General features: G+C 41.1%; 1 protein-coding gene across 10 annotated transcripts in view; it reads left to right on the forward strand.

Annotated features, from left to right (window-relative positions):
* CHID1 (chitinase domain containing 1) overlaps positions 1 to 22,717 on the forward strand; it is a 129,741-nt gene that overhangs the window by 28,940 nt on the left and 78,084 nt on the right. For 9 of the 10 annotated variants that reach the window (XR_013841268.1, XR_013841269.1, XM_079985138.1 and 6 more), the window contains exons 9-10: positions 17,178 to 17,279; positions 20,251 to 20,406. Coding sequence is in view for 8 of the 10 variants with exons in the window: in XM_079985138.1 (XP_079841264.1) it covers positions 17,178 to 17,279; positions 20,251 to 20,406 (258 nt within the window). In the remaining 2 variants the exon portion in view is untranslated. The remainder of the gene's footprint in view (positions 1 to 17,177; positions 17,280 to 20,250; positions 20,407 to 22,717) is intronic. The other variant, XM_079985140.1, reaches the window with a different exon arrangement.

Raw genomic sequence — 22,717 nt, forward strand, 5'->3', positions numbered from 1 at the left:
GGTTTAACCCACAGCGCCACCCGTGTCCCTTATACAAAAGTAAACATGTAAACATATACCCTTTCTCATTCTTCAGCCTTCCTGGGTGATCCCAGCATGTCAAAATAATCCAAGCTGAAAACTTCATTTTAGGAGGAGATAAGAAAAAGAGGTTACATAGCTTATCACACTCTCTCTCTCTCTCTCTCTCTCTCTCTCTCTCTCTCACACACACACACACACACACACCTAGTTAACCATTGTCTCTACTGTCCATCAGTGATTCTTCCAAGTTTCAGAGAGGGCTTGCCGCTACCAGAAATTGAACCTGGGTCTTTCTGCATGTGAAGCATGTACTCTACAACTAAGCTATGGGCGCAAGACTGTGTTGCCACATGTAAATAAAAAAACACAGACATTTTGCCTACTTTAAAAAATCCTATGGACAGGAATTTTTACGCTGAGAAAGAGGACATGTCGGGCAGAAACTGGACGTATGTCAACTCTGTTGTAGGTGTTGTCCAGTAAATAGTACCATGGAGATTTTGAGTGCCTGATACAGCACACCACTTATTAGGAGAGAGAATTGGAGCACTGAACCAGAACTTGCTGGAGTATTCTGCAACTCATCCCAGCAATTCAGGAAAGAGGTATCTACTTCTTGTGATATATACTGGATGTTAGCAAGTGTTGACGATACGTTTATTTAGAAAGCAGGGACATTAAAGGCTGCTTTCAATTGAGTGTACATCATAAATAACATCACAGATGAGGACAGGTAGTCTGTGTTTCTTTTATAGGGATTTTTATTGCCCTCAAGGGTGAACCCACTTGCAGACAAGCAGTAAAACAGTAATATTTGCTTGGCTATTAAAAGCAATGATATAACTTACTACTCTCCTTGTCTATCAGAACATTTCCAGTAACCTGCAATAAAAACTTTCTACGGCTTGTTGGTTTCACTGAAAAGGCTTCCTCCATTTGGAAAGAAGCACAAGTAGTACAGTGGTACCTCAGGTTAAGTACTTAATTCGTTCCGGAGGTCCATACTTAACCTGAAACTGTTCTTAACCTGAAGCACCACTTTAGCTAATGGGGCCTCCTGCTGCCGCTGCGCCGCCGGAGCACGATTTCTGTTCTCATCCTGAAGCAAAGTTCTTAACCTGAAGCACTATTTCTGGGTTAGCGGAGTCTGTAACCTGAAGCGTATGTAATCTGAGGTACCACTGTATCCTGGAAATGCAGCCTTCAAGTAGGTAGATGTTCAGTCTCATCACACCTGCAGCGCTTTAGTTTGACTGTAGTGCTGTCCTCACTATAGGAAAGCATTTGTAAGGGGGGGGGCTTATTGATTGAGCAAAACAATCGTTTGTGGATTTTTTTTGGGGGGGAGCAGGACAAGTATTGTTGAAAGTTAAAATTCAGCAGCTGTCTTTTATCTCTACCTTTTGTACACCTCACAACTTTGAAGAAAGCACATTAAAGCTATGCAGTCTCAGCAAAATAAACTTTATCGGATTGTTAGCTTTTCTCAGTTTAATGAGATGAGCAGCAATTCTACTGCCTGTTGATGGCTTTTGAAAGTCAAACAAACAAACAAACAAACAGAAAAGCCCTCTTCCTCCCAGACCGTGGTTATGTTTTTGTATTCATGCTATGTGTGTAATGACCATGTCTTCTGCCATAATTATTGAATGTGGTATCCATAACTCTTGATGTGCGAAGGTCCTGATGAGTGTGGTTCAAAGAAAGTGAAGACCTGTGCTTTTACTGGGAAATTCCCATCGATGCTGAATTTCCTGTCCCTCCCACATGAAGGATATCTGTGGAGTCTGAACAGCAAAATGGCAAATGGCATATCTAGATTGTATATACTTGGACTTTCAAAAAGCTTTTAATAAACTCTCTTGGCAAAGGTGCCCAAGTCTTGGGATAAGAACGGGCCCACCACCAGTGGTGGCCCCAGCGTCACATGTATATGTGGTTGTGCGCAAGTCGGGGGGGGGATGCCTGTATACCCAAAATGTATCACCCTGACCCATAGGTCTATGAATCTATGTATTGGAGGGTGGGGAAGGCTTGCATGTTTGCCACACTTTGATCCCTCACACATTCTTTCTGAATGCCAGAAAAAGAGCTTCAAATATTTGGCACAGGAGCATTGTTAGGGGCTGACTCAGGAGACCTGAGCCCTGGATCTCCTACTCCTTCTCTTTAATTTTTTTAAAAACTTGGATAACTGAGTGCACCATGAACTGCAGTGCTGGTGAGACCCCTCTGTTTACCATCTTAATTTCTTAATATAGACACCTACAGATATAAAGTAGCATATGCAAATTTTTAATGGAAATTGGAGTCATGGACCTGTGCTTTTAGGTACTTAGCCACACTCCTGCTCTTTGGAGCTTTTTCATTTAGTCAAAAGATAACTGAGTTTGGGAGCGGGGGGGGGGGGGAGATAACGTGTTTTAAATACAGTGATACCTCGAGTTGCAGACACGATCTGTTCCGGGGTGCCGTTTGCATTCCGAAAAGTCCACAACTAGAGTGGCGCTTCTGTGCAAGTGCAGAGCATGATAGAGCGCTTCTGCGCATGCGCGTGTGGCGAAACCCGGAAATATACACTTCCGGGTTTGCTGCGTTCGCAACCCGAAAAGCCGCAATGTGAAGCAAACGCAACAAGAGGTATGACTGTATTCCATTGGGAGCCGCACAGAGTGGCTGGGGAAACCCAGCCAGATGGGTGGGGTATAAACAAATTGTTACTATTATTATTATTTTTTATATAATATAGGTCTATAACTTTATGCATGGTATGGAGGTAGTGGATAAAGAGAAGTTTCTCACATATAATTCCTTGTGCTCAGCTAATGAAATGGATTGACCATAGAATCAGAAGATGCAAAAGAATAAATGAAGTCAAGCTAGTAAATAAACACCATGTATTTCTGCAACATGGATATGATTTTTATTTATTACCAATATCGAGTCTTAAGGCCTATGGCTTTTGGAATATACAGTAATATTCAAACAATCTTATGTGGCTTCACGACACTGAAATGCAGACACGGTGTACAATATCATAAACACAGTGTTCCAAAATATCTAGCTGTGCTGACTGGATAGATCTTGAGGGCTAGTTTTTGACAGAGTCAGGATTATTTTTGGTGGGGAGGCACAGGAGCGAGGAGAGAAGACCACTTCTCACAGTGCATCATTGTTTTAGTTAATTCACTGCCGCAAGTTGTGGAGATGGCCCTTTGTTTAGATAGATTTAAAAGGGAATTCGACCAAATGTATGGAGGAGAGGTCTACCAATGGCAGCCACTATGGCTGTGCGGAATCTCCAGATGGCAGTAGTATACCACTGAGGAATATCAGAAGGAGATAGCTACTGCCTTCAAGCTCCACTTCTGGGCTTCCAGAAGAATCTGGGTATGCATTGTGGGAAGTTGAAAGCAGGATTGAATTGACCTTTTGGCATGGTCCAGTGGGGTTGCTCTTACATTTTATCATTAATGGTTGTATTTTTGGCTGCTGTTTTTATTTATTTCATAAAATTTACACATTGCTTGATTGTGAAAAACCTCGAAGTGTTTTACAAAAAGATTTAAGTCTGGATGCAATTCAGAAGAACAGGTTGCAGTCCTATGGCTGTACCCATATATAGCAGGGTGACTTTGAGTCATGGCGATTGTTATGGCTCATGAAATGTCCCTTCATGCATGCACACAGCAATTTGTATGCACATTATGTGTATTTTAGATTACTGGATAAACTGAGGATATTTCAGCTGGAGAAACTAAGCACCAGCTAGCTTATGGGCTTTAATCACTTATACGAATGAGACCCTTCAAATCAGCATAGAATATTCACAGAAAATTAGGCCTTCTCTTTAGGTGTGTTTGAAAAAGGAGACAAAAATCAGCTGAAATTATGTTAAAAGCCTGTATGGAGGAGCAGCAGGTAATGTTCATCTCTCTCTTTTCTCTTCCATGCTGAATTGCTTTAGTTTTATGCTCACTATTTTAAAGTGTTTTTGGGTAATATCAGAAATGGAAGCTTCTTTGCCTCTTAAAAGAAGTCATCCGCTTGGTAGCATGCAGAGCTTTTCTTCCCTCTTCACCAAAGGGGATCTGTTTCGTTGTCATCTTTCTTTTAAAATTTTAAGATGAGCTCCAAATGGGCAGAGGCAGCAGTTAAGGAGCAAGGTTAATTCCATGTACGAAGCTGCTGAGCTATTACATTGTATTAAGCAATCTCATTTTATACCATGCATGCCCTCAGATAACTGTCCCCTGTATAATGGGGGTTCTGGGAATGTCATGAGTCAGATAATTCATAGGTGGTTTGCTTCCAAAGTGAAGATTGCACTCTCCTATTGAGCAGTAACCCCCCACTTTTTTTGCATTAATCTTTGACCTTACTTTCAAAAAACACAAACATTTCAGTGAAAGGGTATATTTCATCATAGGGTATAATGGTATCTTTAATGTATCCCACATATAGTTTTGCTATTCAAGCCCATTGACTCAAGTTTTTCATTCTGTATCTTATGGTATCACTTTTAGAGAGGAATTTGCTTGGCTTTCGTGCAAAAAGCCCAGCACATATTCTACACATGCTCTTCTGTCTTTAAACTAATTATTCCCTTGGTTTTCTTTGTTAATAAAAGGTTGATCCAATTATTCCCTAGTTGTAAAAAAAAGAAAAGAAAAAAGGTTGGTCTAATCAGGTTTAAAGACCAATTAGATACAGAGGTCAATGAAATTTGCCCAGCAGAAATTCCTTACTAAGTGTTTTCCTGTTTGTAAATTGTGTATTATTTTTTGCTAGGTACCAGTAAAGCGATTAGTTTGATTCCCTGTGAGAGTTTCCTCTCTTCCCCACCACCTGCCTCTCATTTTACCAGCCATGTCTGAGCCAGTTTTTCTCAAATGCTTTTAAGATCAGCTTCCTGGGTTGTCTTTTCTACTCCCAACCCTGTATAATAATAAACTATTTGTTACATTGGTAAATATGCTAATGTTGTTGTTTAGTCGTTTAGTCGTGTCCAACTCTTCGTCACCCAGTGGACCAGAGCATGCCAGGCACTCCTGTCTTCCACTGCCTCCTGCAGTTTGGTCAAACTTGCAGTCCATGGGATCTTTCAGTCCATGGGACTTTCAAGAGTCTCCTCCAGCACCATAATTCAAAAGCATCAATTCTTTGGCAATCAGCCTTCTTTATGGTCCAGCTCTCACTTCCACACATCACTACTGGGAAAACCATAGCTTTAACTATATGGACCTTTGTTGGCAAGGTGGTGTCTCTGCTATTTAAGATGCTGTCTAGGTTTGTCATCGCTTTTCTCCCAAGAAGCAGGCGTCTTTTAATTTCGTAACTGCTGTCACCATCTGCAGTGATCATGGAGCCCAAGAAAGTAAAATCTCTCATTGCCTCCATTTCTTCCCCTTCTATTTGCCAGGAGGTGATGGGACCAGTGGCCATGATCTTAATTTTTTTAATGTTGAGCTTCAGACCATATTTTGCGCTCTCCTCTTTCACCCTCATTAAAAGGTTCTTTAATTCCTCCTCACTTTCTGCCATCAATGTTGAGTCATCTGCATATCTGAGGTTGTTGATATTTCTTCCGGCAATCTTAATACTGGCTTGGGATTCATCCAGTCCAGCCTTTCACATGATGAATTCTGCATATAAGTTAAATAAGCAGGGAGACAATATACAGCCTTGTTGTACTCCTTTCCCAATTTTGAACCAATCAGTTGTTCCATATCCAGTTCTAACTGTAGCTTCTTGTCCCACATAGAGATTTCTCAGGAGGCAGATGAGGTGATCAGGCACTCCCATTTCTTTAAGAACTTGCAATATACTGTTCCCACAAGGAATTGTTAACTTCAGTCCCTGGGCTAACACTGGCATTAGAAAAGGAAACTGAACTGGATACCTAAAAGCCCTCCTAAAACCATATCAAAACAGATCAGCAGCTGTTCCCAAATCAGCTGGAAATGATGGGGCAAGTAGGAAAAGCAGGTACTCCCTCAATTCAACATAGTTTACTGAGTGTCCTGTGCTAAGGGGCATTCAGTCCACCTGTGTCTTGGTTGGTAGGGGGAGGGCTCGTCTGCCTTCACATCCTTCCTTTTCCTCAGTTCCTGACCCGCTTCCCACAGGGTTGCATGCCAGGACTGCTGGGTTGCACTTTAGACCTGGGGTCACCAAACCTTTTGGGCCCCTGACACATTTGCAAACCAGAAAAACGGTTGTGCGCACCATACCGACTGCAGCCAAGCGCATACCACACTGGTTATATTGGCTACAAGCCTAATTTCGTTAGGGTAAGGGGAGGGGAACCTGTGGCTCCATGGAAGGCCTTTGTGGGTGCATGTGCACTCACAGGCATGGCACTGACAACCCCTGCTTTAGATTTTGTTAGCATCTCATCTTTTAATTGCAGTGGCATTTGTGGAGAGCTGAGAGACACATTAACCGGGTATATCTACATGGGCAGTTTCTACAAATCTGCTCCCTAAGTAAGTTCCATCTCGTTAGGGCACTACAATTTAGGATTGATACAGATGGCTCTCCAATGGTGTGATGGCAAATTCCAATTTATTTGCATGCCAGCTGCAGCTTGGAGTGATCCACTGTATGCATAACTTTTTTTTTTTTTTTGGGTAGCCCAGTACATATCCAAAGGTGGTTTGCAGCAGTCCTTAAGCTATCTGGCTACGCATTTGGCAGCTACTTCACATAAAGCACGCAGAGTGGGTGCCAGTGGTGCAAGAACTGAGGCGATCTGAACTAGGTGTGAGAGCTTTGGCACTCTTAAATTCAGATAAAGGACAGTTCAGGTTTTCTCAGGGAGACTGGCCAATGTATCTTTATGCCTGATGGAGAAAGACTGACAATTGTGACCTTGGTGATGCTGCTTATCTGAACACTGGCCATTGTGACCACATGCTAATTCTGTCTGCCTGAATAAGTGAGAGACTGGTGGTCACTGTGTCCTTATGCTGTTGCTGCTGGCCTGAAGACTGGCCATGAAGACCACATGCCGATGTAGGCATTGACATTTTTTAAACTCCCCTTACACCCAAATGTCTCCAAGGTGCTATGTTGTTGTTGTTGTTTAGTCGTTTAGTCATGTCCGACTCTTTGTGACCCCATGAACCAGAGCACACCAGGCACTCCTATCTTCCACTGCCTCCCGCAGTTTGGTCAAACTCATGTTGGTAGCTTCGAGAACACTGTCCAACCATCTCGTCCTCTGTCGTCCCCTTCTCCTTATGCCCTCAGTCCTTCCCAACATCAGGGTCTTTTCCAGGGAGTCTTCTCTTCTCATGAGATGGCCAAAATATTGGAGCCTCAGCTTCAGGATCTGTCCTTCCAGTGAGCTCTCAGGGCTGATTTCCTTCAGAATGGATAGGTTTGATCTTCTTGCAGTCCATGGGACTCTCAAGAGTGCTATACAGATGTAATTAATAAAATACAGCATGCCAATCCTAATCACATAATCCAGGATGGGGAACCTGTGGCCTACCAGATGTTGTTTGACTCTAACTCCCATCAGCCCCAGCCAGCATGTTCAGTAGCAAGCAATGATGGGATTTGTAGTACATCAAAACATTTGGAGAGCCAGAGATTTCCTATGCTTGACTTAAGGGAATATTAAGTTGGAGTACGTCATTTGCTTTGCACCTAGAGGCAGTATTGGCCTCAACTAAATAATGTTCAGAGAGCTAAAATAAAAGCTCATTATTCATGTGATTCATCTGATGAGCTTTATTGAAAATATTTTTTCTCTTCAACCGAGAGGAAAAACAAGTTATCTGGGATCCTTATGTGTGTGCTGCAAGTAATTAGTGTAATCAATAATAAAGTAGGTGGGGAAGAGTTACTTAGGTTACAAGTTGCTTATTAAAATATTTTCCTTGGCTTAACAAAGATGCATCCCAGCTTCATTAAATGCTATGCTCCTCTAACCTATGTAAAGTGATATAATGCACAATAAAATGCAGTGCATGATAAAAGGAAGCTATATTCCTCTCCTGCCCCCGCTCTGAAATGATAACAATATATTCATTGCAAATGCATATTGCCACGTTTGGGGGAAGAAATTGTTTTGCCTTTAGGCACTTAGATTGTTGTAACATAACAGATGCCCTTCATTTTACGCATTCGTACAGTGCTTGCCATTTAAATGTGCAGCAAATGCCAGATAACTGCTATGAAGACTGATGGGTGCAAGTAAGTCCCGGAAGGGGTGACTGCTTTTAATTTATGTTTGAACTCCTGTTGGGCAAGTGCTGCTCCTTAATATGACAACTAAATTATTGGTTCTTGGAACATGAGGTGGCTGCAGCGTACATCAAAAGAAAGTAGTCACTCGCACGGTAAACTCTTGTCAGAGGCAAATTGCCTTTGTTGCCACTGTGTTCCTTATATTCTGGGCTTGCTGACCTGACTGAAAAATGTCACTCAGACATATTTTTAGTTCAGCATCGTTGCACATACCCTTTCAGCCCAATGAGATGACAGTGCAAAATTGCATTTGTGTTACCCTTTAAGCAGATAAGTGGTTTTTAGCTTCTAACGCAGTGCCTCAGCTGGTTGGCTGTTCTGGTTCCCCAGCCCCTCAAACCTTTCTCATTTAACTAATTTATATTTTGAGGCTAGGCTTTGGAGCCTCTTTTGTAACTATTAAAAATATATCTGTCCTAAAATTTGTTTGCTTTTAAGGTGCAGCAGGACTCTCAATTGTTTTTCGTCTCACTGGCTAAGATATCTGTTTCTCTGAATTTATTTCGGGGCTGATTACTACATCATAGTGCAGTTTATGGCCCCATGAAATGGGAACACTTAGTTTTAAAGTGGCTTGTATTCTCGTTCCCAACTTTTCATTCAAAAGTGCTTCTTCTTTCTTACTGCAACTTCTGTAATTAAAGATCGTTCAGTGTAGCACTTACGAGACTGATCCGTCAGCACAATCTTTTGAATGTCACAATTGGAATATTAATGATGATCTTTCTGTTTGCCCAATGGAATGGTCACCCTTTCCCCCCCCATGAGTTGTTTTGGGGGTTCTCCCAACCCAATGGGTGGGGGAAGCTCCATTGTGCTAGCAGGAGTCCTTACACTGGCTTCCACTAGCAGAATGGGTAAGTTGAATCCTGCTCCAAGTGCTTATATTGTAGCTTTCCTACTATTAGTCAAAGTATTGCCTATTATTGCCAAAGTAGATGTGCCATGGGACATGTATGTTTAAAGATCAGAATGCCAGTTGAGAGGCTGAAGATTGGATCAAGGTTGTGCTGTGGGAAGAGGTAGTTAACTATTCCATGCCTGCTGTTTCCCCAAATTTTCTTTTCCCAACTGCTGCTGTTTGCTCTATGGGTTAAAGCATTTAGGCACCATATAGGTATGTACCCAGAATTACTATCATGGATTGCAATCTCCATGTTCAGATGCCTTTCTTGTACCATTTAAAAATATTTATTAAAAAATCAAAAAGTAATACAAGGAGCCAGAAAGTTGATGAAGGAATATTTTGAAAACAACTGGAGGAAAGGGATAGATGTAAAAACAGTGTGGGATGCTGGGAAGGCAGTTGTTAGGGGATATTTCATACAACAAAACTCAATAGCATATAAGAATAAAGAAAAAAAGAAAAGGGAGCTTTTAGAAGAAATTAAAAGGAAGGAAAAATTGGCCTATGCAAGCAAAAATAGAGATTAAATCAAGAAATTAAATTACTGAGAGTAGAATACAATAAAATTATAGAACAGGAGGTAGAACAACAAATCAAATTTTGGAAATATAAAAATTTTGAATGGGCAAATAAACCAGGCAAGATCCTTGCCTGGCAATTAAAGAAACAAAGAAATGAAAAATTAATAAATAAGATAAAAGTAGAAGAGAGGACAATAAGGGATATGACAGAAATTAAAAAAGAATTCGAAAAATATTATAAAAAATTATATCAAAAAGAAGAAGTGCCAACAGAAGAAATAGAGGAATATATAAAGAAAAATAAATTAATAGAGATAGCAGAAGAAGACCATAAATTCTTAAATGAACCAATATCAAGCGAAGAAATTAAGGAATCAATTCAAAAATTAAAAATAGGGAAATCCCCAGGTCCAGATGGCATACCAGCAGAATACTATAAAGAAATGTTAAATGAATTAATCGACCCACTAAAAGAAGTAATAGAGGAAGCAGTAGAGAAGGGGAATATTCCAGACTCTTGGACTCAAGCGTATATAACGCTCCTGCCAAAACAAGGCACGGACTTGGAATCTGTCTCAAATTATAGACCCATTTCGTTGTTGAATTCAGATTATAAAATTTATGCAGGATTATTGGCTAACAGGTTGAAAAAAAATATAGGAAAAATAGTGCATAAAAATCAGGCTGGATTTGTGGAAGGAAGACAAATAAAGGACAATATTAGAAATATAATAGACATAATGAAATATCTACAAGAAGAGATAAACAAGCAGCCCTGATTTCAATCGATGTGGAGAAGGCTTTTGATAAAGTCTCATGGGAATTTATGAAAAAACTATTAAAAGAATTGTGTCTAGGCGAAAAATTCCAAAAAGGTATAAATGCAATATATAACCAACAGAAAGCAAAAATTATTATTAATGGAGAATTTGGAGAAGAAATCAATATCTTTAAAGGTACAAGACAATGTTATTTATAATAGTATTAGAGGTTCTATTAAAGAAAATAAGGCAGGACAGCCAAATAAGAGGAATAGTAGTTGGTGAAAAAAGATACAAGTTAAGAGCCTTTGCAGATGACGTTATGATCACAACAGAAAATCCCCTACAATGCACACCTAGAATATTGGAATGTATAAATGAATATGGCAGATTAGCAGGATTCAAATTAAACTATGGGAAAACCAAAATACTAGTGAAAAATATGGAAGAAAAAGATAAAGTGAAATTACAAGAAATTACAGGATTGGAAATTAAAAAGAAAATAAGGTATCTTGGAATAAATTTAACATCAAACACTATAGATTTAAGTAAAGAGAATTATGGGAAAGCATGGAATGAAATAAAAAATGATTTGCAAATATGGGGGAAATTAAATCCTTACTAGGGAAAATATCGGTAATAAAGATGAACATATTACCAAGGATGTTGTTTTTATTTCAAAGTATCCCAATACTAGGAGGAGATAAATGTTTTAATAATTGGAAAAGAGATTTGGCTAAAATTCGTGTGGTCAGGGAAAAAACCAAGAATAAAACACAAAATAATGATAGATAAGAAGGAGAGAGGAGGATTTGGCCTCCCTGACATGGAGTTATATCATGATGCGGTGGGTCTGACCTGGCTAAAAGAATGGATCAAATTAGATGACTCAGATGTATTGGATTTAGAGGGAGTAGAGATAAGATTTGGATGGCATGCCTATCTAATAGATGAAAAAGTCAAAGTGCATAAAGGCTTCCTAGGGCATATAGTTAGAAAGTCTATATATAAAATATGGGAGAAATATAAAAGACTTCTAGAACCGAAAACTCCTTGGTGGGCATCGCCAGCAGAAATTGTTGCAGTGAAAAAATTAAATATGAAAGAAAACTGGGCTACCTATAAAATGGTATTAAAGGAAGAAAACGGAGAATTGGAATTAAAGGATTATACAGAAATTAAAGCTCATATTAGTGATTGGTTTCAATAAATTCAAATTAAGTACAGATTAGCGAAAGACAAAAAGTTAGGATTTGAAAAAGAAATATCAAAATTTGATAAATATTTAATACAATAAAAATCAAAAAATATATCTAAATTGTATAATTTGATCTTAGAGTGGGAAACAAAGGATGAATTGGTTAAAGCATCAATGATCAAATGGGCGCAAGATATTGGGAAAAATATTATGTTTGAACAATGGGAAAAATTGTGGAGGGAAGATATGAAATTCACTATGTGTTATATATTGAAAGAAAATTATCTCAAAATGCAACACAGATGGTATTTAACACCTGAAAGAATCGCAAAAATGAATAAAAATTGTAGCGATGTCTGCTGGCGATGCAACACTGGAAAAGGTACTATGATACATATATGGTGGAATTGTTTAAACATCAAACAATTTTGGGGAACAGTATATAACGAAATGAAAAAAATGTCCAGATATTCATTTAGGAAAACACCAGAAGGTTTTTTATTGGGAATAGTACCAGGAAGCCTAAAGGAATAATAATAATAATAATAATAATAATAATAATAATAATAATAATAATAATAATAATTTATTATTTGTACCCCGCCCATCTGGCTGGGTTTCCCTAGCCACTCTAGGCGGCTTCCATAGAAACCAAAAATACACTAAAATATCACAAATTAAAAACTTCCCTGAACAGGGCTGCCTTAAGATGTCTTCTGAATGTCAGGTAGTTATTTATCGCTTTGACATCTGATGGGAGGGCGTTCCACAGGGCGGGCCCCACTACTGAGAAGGCCCTCTGCCTGGTTCCCTGTAGCTTTGCTTCTCGCAATGAGGGAACCGCCAGAAGGCCCTCGGCGCTGGACCTCAGCGTCCGGGCAGAACGATGGGGGTGGAGATGCTCCTTCAGGTATACTGGGCCGAGGCCGTTTAGGGCTTTAAAGGTCAACACCAACACTTTGAATTGTGCTCGGAAACGTACTGGGAGCCAATGTAGGTCTTTCAAGACCGGTGTTATGTGGTCTCGGCGGCCGCCCCCAGTCACAAGACCTTATATTTATACGCAACAGTAGCTGCAAGCCGCAAGCCAACAAAGACAGAATGGCTTGCCAAATTATTGGAGTACTACAATATATCCAAAACAATGGGAGAAATTGGAAGGATCTCAAAAGAGAAGGCAGACAGGGACTGGAAGGTGTTTAAAAGATACTTGCAAAACTATATCGAAAAATCAGAACTCCTATTAGAATAAACAAGTTTCGTTTCAAATATTGGAATACTAAATAAGATGGATAACAATGTGTAATAGAAAAAGAAGTATGAAATTAGGTTAAAGGTGTGTGAAAAAAAGTAATAGAAGTGGAAATTGCAATTGAGTAGATTGGAAGTCTAACACAAAGGGTGAGGGGTGGTGGATGGTGATGGGAATTATCTGTGGGATTGAGTGTAGGTATGTTGTAGGTATGTTGTATGAAATGTATGTTTGTATGTTTGTATGTGTATTAATGTTGAATTATTTTAACAATAAAAAAATAAGAATAAGAATAAGAATAAATAGAAATATTAAGTGGGGGGGGGAAATAAAAATATTTATACAGAAGAAAAGTACTTGATAATGTTTAAGAAATCTTTAGCTCCACAACCATGGTTTTTGTTGGTTGACTGGTTATCTTGTAATGATCCTCTTCTGTGGTTTTCACTATTTAACATTTGACTTCAGATACCTGTTAGAAGGAGCTGACCTAAACTAAACTAAGATCCAGTCTGCAGATTGCACAGAAGGAGGAGACTGACTAGACTTATTCAGGCATATGGTACCAATGGGTACTGAATGCATAAGGGGGATGGTGAGAATTCATACTGTTGGCCCTGCACCTAAGCACATCTGCATCTCCCAAACATGCACCCCTGCTACTATGTGTTTGGCTTCATTCTGAGGGGGCCTATGTGGGTACAGGTGTATGTGCATGGGGATTCCTATATTACCCTTTACAATTAGTAGGGAAAGGTACCATCCGTCTGTAATTAAATATTATCATTAATAATCCAGTTTTGACATTCTGTAAGCAGTTGCTGGTTGTAGCAGTTGTAATCTGCCTGTCTCCTATCTCACATGCCCAGTTATGCAAGAATAATGATAAATGTGCCATGTAATTCTATGCATGTTTATTCAGGATACATTGTCATTGTTTTCAGTGGTGGTGCTTCCACTGAGGAAAGTGTGCTTAGAAATTCCGCTGTTAATCACTTGTCCTGGTTCGCTTTTTAAAAATGATGCTTCATGACTAAATTAACACCTCTGGAGACTGGCTGTGAAGAAGAATTGTGTAAGAATTAAATGATTCCAAAGGGTTAGATTTTATTTTAATAGCAGCTTAGGCCTGAGGTTTCTGTGTTGGAACCCTTTAATTGAACTAGGCAAAAAATTCAAATGTGTGTATGTAAACAGAAGGCTGGTAATGTGCTTGTTTTCTATTAATTTAATGTCAGTTTCTGACTGTTTCTATATTCAGTAAAAAACCGATGCTTTGCTTCTGCTCTGGTCTGTTAGCTTCTGTTGTGTTCTGAATGTATTGTGAATGCACTTGGGTAATTTCATTTTTTTAAAGAAGCTCAGTTTCAAGGAACATAGCATTTTTGTGTATTAGAAATATACTGACAGTGTAGATACTTTAAAAGTGGGTTTCACTGAAATTAACAGAACTTTTTTTGACGCGGGTGGTGCTGTGGGTTAAACCACAGAGCCTAGGACTTGCCTATCAGAAGGTTGGCGGTTCGAATCCCCGCAACGGGGTGAGCTCCGGTTGCTCGGTCCCAGCTCCTGCCAACCTAGCAGTTCAAAAGCATGTCAAAGTGCAAGTAGATAAATAGGTACTGCTCCGGCAGGAAGGTAAACAGACTTTCCGTACGCTGCTCTGGTTCACCAGAAGCGGGTTAGTCATGCTGGCCACATGAACCGGAAGCTGTACGCCGACTCCCTCGGCCAGTAAAGCGAGATGAGCACCGCAACCCCGGAGTCAGTCACAACTGGACCTAATGGTCAGGGGTCCCTTTACCTTTTATGCTTAAACCTTTTATGCTTTACCTTTTTATGTCCTAAAAGTGGTTCCCTTTTAGTCATGCTTTCCATAGAGACTAAGGGTGAAATCTTGGATGCCCCACATAGTCAAGCCATTTAACCAGGACAGGCTCTTCAGTGCCTTCCCTGTAAGCATCCACAAGTTCATCTCTTGCCCTCCCTGTCTCCACTGGCTTTTTCTGGAGTACAGCCACACACTGAAGCATAAGTGGCAGACTTTTGTGTCTACTTAAGTGGAGGTGTAGGAGGGCCTGGCTTGGAATAAACAGTCTGGCAGTTAAGCCTTGCACCTGTCTGTGCAGCAGCAAGGCTGTACCAGGTAACGCGTAACAGTGTTGCATTTCTACTCGGTGTGTTTGTGTGCATGTTTGCCTAGAGACCGAACTGGACACAATACCATTCACACAATTAGCAATTTCATGAATGGGTCTCTAATAAGTAAACCCCTGGCTGGGGTTGGGTAAAGAGGCTTTGAATTTTTGCCCAGGGCTGGCATTCCAATGTGGCTCTTATTCCTCCCCCTCCCCACCTGCTGTTTGCATTGGAAAGAAAACTTCTTTTAACATAAATGGAAACTTCACTCCCAGTGCAAACAGGAAGCATGGAGTGGCCCCTGCCTGCTATTTTCTCTGCGGTGAAAATGCCATTCACACTGCTGTGACTGTAGTTACACTGGCTGCCAATTTGCTGCTGAGCTAAGGGATATCTAAAATATTATCTCAACCCTTATATCCATCACTGCAATCAGCCGAAGAAGTCTCCTGCAGATACCATCTGCACAAATGTAAAGAATTGGACCTTTAGCATTGTGGCGCCTCCGCTTTGGAATTCCCTCCCTTTACAGATTTGACAGGCATTGCTTCTGTTGTCTTTTTGGCACCTAGCAAATACATTTTTTCTTTCAAAAAACCTTTTATCCTACCCTGTTTCTGTATTGGATTTGAATTTGTTTGCGTACATATGGAATTGTTTTGATGATTTTTTTTTTTTGTCTTCGCTGTGAAACCTCTTCAAGATATTTTATGGGAGGCATTTCATTACTGGAACCAAATAAATAAATAAATAATACGTGTGTGAGTAGCATTACATCTAGTTCCATCTTGAGGCTGCAGTGCGACACAGTTTTTCGGGAGCAAGCCAAAAAAGTGGCAGTGGCAAAAGTAGCAGTCTTATGGGTTATGTTGGCCTGGGTGGGGAAGGCAGAATGCAAGTGTCTGATTGGACGACATCAGTGTGGGTTTTTACTGGCACTTGACACATTTCCCATGCTTTGCATTGAGGGTTTGGGGTTTCAGCATTATGGTTTGTGCCTTTAGCACTGTGATGTTTGGAAGAGTGTATTATTTATTACATTATCATATTCTGACATCTCAAAATGTTGATTCATCCTGAGCCTTTGGGGAAGGTTGGGATTCATTTCCGTTTAAATGTAAACTTAGTCCAGAGGTAAACAAAACATTAACCAGTGCCCTCATTTTAAGGCTTCAATCTCCAACAAAGTGCTGTAGCTGAGGCTACTTCAATGGTACTAGCATGATACAGTGGTACCTCGGGTTAAGTACTTAATTCGTTCCAGAGGTCCGTTCTTAATCTCAAACTGTTCTTAACCTGAAGCACCACTTTAGCTAATGGGGCCTCCCGCTGCTGCCGCGCTGCCGGAGCACGATTTCTGTTCTCATCCTGAAGCAAAGTTCTTAACCTGAGGTAATATTTCTGGGTTAGCAGAGTCTGTAACCTGAAGCGTATGTAACCTGAAGCGTATGTAACCCAAGGTACCACTGTATTTTAACTACTGCAAGGGAATTGTGATTCCATCACAGGGGTGCAAATATTTAGAACTAGGATGTAGAGTATTTCCAAGTGCGGAAGCAAAGTCCTCTGATCTTCTTTCTTCTACTTCCCCTACCATCCAAGGTCAGGATTTTCAGACAAGAAGCCCAGTAATATATGTTGCTCTGGAACTTGAGCACATTATCTCTAGTTCCTGGTTTCCCCATAAAATACTCTAACCCTTCCTTCAAATTCCTCCTCAAAGCCCATATTTTCTGTGAAACATTTGGCAACCTGCTAGTTACCATGTTGAACTGTTACTGAGCCCATAAATGAGGGACAATACTATTTGACTTCCCATGCTTGTGGACTTCCCATAGGCATCTGGTGCGCAGTGTGAGAACAGAATGCTGGACTAGATGAGCCTTTGGTTTGATCCAACCCAGTCTCTCATTGTGTTCTTATGCAACAGAAACTAATGCATCTTTGTTCCCAGTTTACCCTGTTGATTCCCCTGTGTCAAATGTAAAGACTGCATGCTCCTCAGGGCAGGGACTGGTCCTCTTGTACTCTGTAAAGCACCAGGCATGCTGACGACCTTATATAAATAAACCTCTCTCTCTCTCTCTCTCTCTCTCTCTCTCTCTCTCTCTTTAAGAACCAACCAGCTGGGAAGTTTCACAAAGAAAGAATTTGATCAGCTAGCCCCAATAGTGGACAGCTTCAGCCTCATGACATATGATTATTCAGCGCCTCAGCGGTAAGGCAATGACAGTGGAAAACTGAACTGGCTTTTAGGGATGTAGTAGTGACATCAGGAAACATACCTGGAGCTCACTAATTAATCAGTACCCTTTAGAAGAGGAGTGGGCAGATTCCAGGCTTTATTTATTTTTTTACTTCATTATTATCTTTCTTTATGGTATACTTCTCCCCACCTCAGCATTTCATTTGAGATTGCATAGTAAATATATTGGGCATTACCTACCATTGGCCTTACTCAAGAGGAGACCCATTGAAATCAATGGACAGGTATCTTGTCCGTTAATTTCAGTTAGTCTAGTATGAGTATGGTTCAGGCATTGCCAAACTTGGCCCTCAAGCTGTTTTTGGGACTACAATTCCCATCATCCCTGACCACTGGTCCTGTTAGCTAGGAATGATGGGAGGTGTAGTCCCAAAACAGCTGGGGGGCCAAGTTTGGCAATGCCTGGTTAGGTGTATATCATCCATTGGCTACCATTTTTTTTGGCTTGCCTGTATTAGCTTTTCTTATATCTGTTCTTGGATTGGCAAATAAGCCTCTAAAATCCCTGTCCAATATGGCTTCTGAGGATGAAGAACTAAAAAAGGAATCTTGCATTTTACGTTTTCTCCCTCTTTGCTTTGAAACAGTTCTGACAGTTGCTCTCTATACACCCTTATATTTTCTTCCCACTTTATCAAATGGTGTCTTAAGGATTTGTATCTAGTTATTTCGACTGTCAGTTTGAAGTGCGCACACAAGATAAGGGAAATCATCCAGTGGCTTGTCCAAGAAATGTACAAACAGAATTCCATATTACATAGAATGTACTGCTTTTTTTCCTTTAGGACTTTTAAAATTTCAGATGCCTTCCGCCAATGATAGGCATATTGAAAAGAGGCAAGGAGAATGTTACAACAGAAGGCAAACTGTCAAGGATGCAAAGATCCTTTCTTAAAAAAAAAACAGCAACACTTTACTTGAATTGGTTGAAGCGTACTTGAAAATACAAATATAAAATGACATGTTTGGAACATAGAAAAACTGTATGTGTGAAGAATGCTGGACCTACTTTTGTGGCACTGTGGGTAAAAGCCTCAGCGCCTAGGGCTTGCCGATCGAAAGGTCGGCGGTTTGAATCCCTGCGGCGGGGTGCGCTCCTGCTGCTCGGTCCCAGCGCCTGCCAACCTAGCAGTTCGAAAGCACCTCCGGGTGCAAGTAGATAAATAGGGACCGCTTACCAGCGGGAAGGTAAACGGCGTTTCCGTGTGCGGCTCTGGCTCTGGTTCTGGCTCTGGCCAGAGCAGCGATGTCACGCTGGCCACGTGACCCGGAAGTGTCTCCGGACAGCGCTGGCCCCTGGCCTCTTAAGTGAGATGGGCGCACAACCCCAGAGTCTGTCAAGACTGGCCCGTACGGGCAGGGGTACCTTTACCTTTACCTTTATATATTTTAGAAAGCTGTTTGCTGTGCATTTGGACTCGTGTTGAGATACTGTAACAAAATTTTGCGTGCTGGTGCCTGGGTTCAAGTTTTTTGTCTATGTTTAGATACAATTAAATGCAATTTTTAATTGAAACGACAGACTGACCCTTTCAAAACTGCACTGATTTTAACTAATGATTTCAAAAGGGCATTGATTTTGGGGGGTTCTTACACTTCCTGAGGGATGCGGGTGGCGCTGTGGGTTAAACCACAGAGCCTAGGACTTGCTGATCAGAAGGTCGGCAGTTCGAATCCCAATACGGGGTGAGCTCCTGATCCTCGGTCCCTGTTCCTGCCAACCTAGCAGTTCGAAAGCACGTCAAAGTGCAAGTAGATAAATAGGTACTGCTCCGGCGGGATGGTAAACGGTGTTTCCATTTGCTGCTCTGGTTCACCAGAAGTGGCTTAGTTATGCTGGCCACATGATCTGGAAGCTGTACGCCGGCTCCCTCAGCTAATAAAGCGAGATGAGCACCGCAACCCCAGAGTCAGCCATGACTAGACCTAATGGTCAGGGGTCCCTTTACCTGAGCAATGCCAGGTACAAGGTTGCTGGTATGTACAGAAATACAGCATGCCTTTTTAGACATACAAGACTGTATAATTTTCTGGGTTCTTTTATAAACATTGCTTCTGAGTGGTTCTATATACTTGTTTATGCTAACATCCATATCCTACTTTCCTAGGCAAAATGCCCAATCAAGGTGACTTACAAGATAAAAACAATATAAGAAAACCATATAAAATGTAATCAAACATGAAATAACAGCAATGGAAACATGTGTAAAAGTTAATTAAGTAATGCTTTCTGAAATAGTATGTAATTGCTTGCTGCTGATCTGAAGGTTGGCGGTTCGAATCCCCGCGATGGTATAAGCCCCCATTGTTCTGTCCCAGCTCCTGCCCACCTAGCAGTTCAAAAGCACGTCAAAGTGCAAGTAGATAAATAGGTACCGCTCCGGTGGGAAGGTAAACAGTGTTTCCATGAGCTGCTGTGGTTCGCCAGAAGTGGCTTAGTCATGCTGGCCACATGACCCTGAAGCTGTCTGCGGACAAACGCCAGCTCCCTCGGCCTATAGAGTGAGATGAGTGTGCAACCCCAGAGTCGTCCGTGACTGGACCTAACGGTCAGGGGTACCTTTACCTTTACCTTGACCTTACAGTTTGTCTCTCCAAGACGAGAGTGTTAGAAATATACATTCAGTATCCAAGGAAATACCCATGACCAATCCCTGACATCTCTTGGTGGGTCTGCAAATGTCTCTAGTCTGAAACCCTGAATAGTTGCTACCAGTCAGTGTAGGTAATACTGAGCTTGATGGACCAATTGGCCTGACTCACTACAAGACAACTTCTATGTTCCTTTCTCCTAGCGAGCAATACAGTTTGTTTTGGGGATTATGGATCTTTTTAGAGCAAAGGTTTGATTTAAGATGCTTTTGCTTCTTTTTGAAACCTGTCCCTTGACATCATATTTTATTTCTTTGCTGCTGATCTCCAGGCCTGGCCCTAATTCCCCTCTACCTTGGATGCGGGCGTGTGTTCAAATGCTGGATCCAGAAGCCAAGTGGAGAAGTAAAATTCTTCTGGGACTGAATTTTTATGGCATGGACTACTCGGCACTGAGCGCTTCTGGAGAGCCAATAATTGGAAACAAGTAAGGTTTCTAGAAAACTGCCTTTTGTTGTTATTATTAGTGTCTTGAGTGAAAATTGGGGCTAGGTTAGATGTGACAGAGCCATCTGATTGCATGTTTTTATTGATTATTATTATTTAGAATGTTTTCAGCTACTCTTCATTGCAGTTTAGATACCAGGGTGTGTTAAAATAGGACTGGAGTCAATTCTACAACAGTAAGCTTATTCAAAACAAAACAAAACACCACTATATCAACTAACACTCTAGGTCTTTACTTTGCTGAAATAGGCCTTAAAGCATTACTTAAGGTGTTGCCCAACTTAGATTCTCACCTGGAGTTAGATAATTCAGTGAATATTGGCACTTAATGGAACTGAAAGTCATAGCACAAATATGGGGAGAAGTTAGTCAAGAATGGAGAAAAGTGCCTGGAACAACAAATTTGGGGTTGGGGGTTGCTGTTACACCCTACACTCCCCACTTTATATGCAAACACAGCAAACAAATGGAAATAACGGGTTTTCTTCCTGTCTGGTCCCTCCTTTTTAACCCCATGCCTCTTTGGCACATTTTCCCACCCAGGGGCTCTGCACATTCTACCTGTCTCCACTCTGGTCCATACCTTTTCTGTCTACTTTTGCACTGCACCCTCTCCTTCAGCTACCCTGCCCCCTGGGCTTTCTGTTTCTTAACCTTCTCCCCAGGTCCACGTTCCAGCCCCTAACACAACTATGTTCAATGTGTATGTCTTTATTCTCTTGCCTGATGTGCATAACTATGGCAAGTGCAAGGCCATATAGAATTAGTTTGGAATTAAGATCTGGCAGTGGGCTAAAGGGTAAACAGCCTTGTCACTGAGTCCTGGACTGGCCTTGTAATAATACGGTCATAGCGCTGTGGAATTCTTCAGCCTTTCCTTCTCTTAGCATGGGAGCAACTTTAATAATATGGAAGGTTATTTATGCAGCAGATGAAATGACGTTCTAATTGTAGACATTTCCAGCTGAATATTCAGCACATGGATAGCATACCTTCTTATTAAATTCATGCACTAGACAATAATTTATTATGTGTCAGCTTTGGGAATTGTAGGCCTCTTAATAGCAGCCCAGATACACAGCAACACTCTTGAGCTTAAATATGTCCTTTGCGCTTCTGAATACTTCTCCTGGGATTGTCAACATAGTGGCCATCACACATGGTTTTGCAGGGGCCTTCCATGGCACCTACCAGGTTCCTTTGTCCCCTCTCCTCACCGAGGAGACCACATAACAATGGTCCTGAAAGACCTACATTGGCTCCCGGTACGTTTTCGAGCACAATTCAAAGTGTTGGTGCTGATCTTTAAAGCTCTAAACAGCCTCGGCCCAGTATACCTGAAGGAGTGTCTCCACCTCCATCATTCAGCCCGGACACTGAGGTCCAGCTCCTAAGGCCTTCTGGCGGTTCCCTCACTGCGAGAAGTGAGGTTGCAGGGAACCAGGCAGAGGTCCTTCTCGGTGGTGGTGCCTGCCCTGTGGATGTCAGGGAAATAAACAACTATTTGACTTTTAGAAGACATCAGGCAGCCCTGTTTAGGGAAGTTTGTCAGGATTTCTGTTTATTGTGCTGTTAATATTCTGTTGGGAGCCACCCAGAGTAGCTGGGGAGCCCCAGCCAGATGGGTGGGGTATAAATCATCATCATCAATCACCCCCACCCTGAAGGTCGGCTTGAAATAAGCATTTGGTTGTAGCCAGTGGAATGGGTCATGGTGTGTGCTTGGCTGCGGTTTGTGTGTGTGGTGCTCACAACAGTCTCTCTGGTTTGCATATATTCCTGGGCCCAAAAAGGTTGGCAGTCCCTAGTTACTAGTGCCTTGTCTGCCCTATCTACCACATAGCGAAAATGCCTTTAATTTGAGCAATATTGTGATCAGGCATTTTCTGAAATACTTTGAAAGGCTGGGTAAAGTGCTCAGTCACACACATGTATTTTGTGCCTAGTGTGGAACTTTATTGAGCTATGTGATAAAACATTTTTGGTGAGAAAGCCATTCCCAGCTGTCAGGGTGTGCACACTCAAAGGGGTGTGCTCCTGCCTTTCCACCTTAATTCCATTTCCCTCTCCTTCCTAAATGCAGAATCTGCAAGTCATTTCTTTTTTTTTTAGGTTTATCTGAAGTCCTCCAGTTAAATATAACAAAGCGTAACTATTTGCCCTATGAAACTAAGAGAGAAGCACATCAAACGTTTCATAGATTAACTTCAGTGAAAGTGCAAATGTAATAGCTCCTTTTGTGTCAATGAGGACATATTGAAATATCTTCAAAACTGACTAAAATCAGGCTG

Source organism: Podarcis cretensis (genome assembly GCF_951804945.1).
Source record: "Podarcis cretensis genome assembly, chromosome: 1".
Taxonomy (NCBI): Eukaryota; Metazoa; Chordata; class Lepidosauria; order Squamata; family Lacertidae; genus Podarcis; species Podarcis cretensis.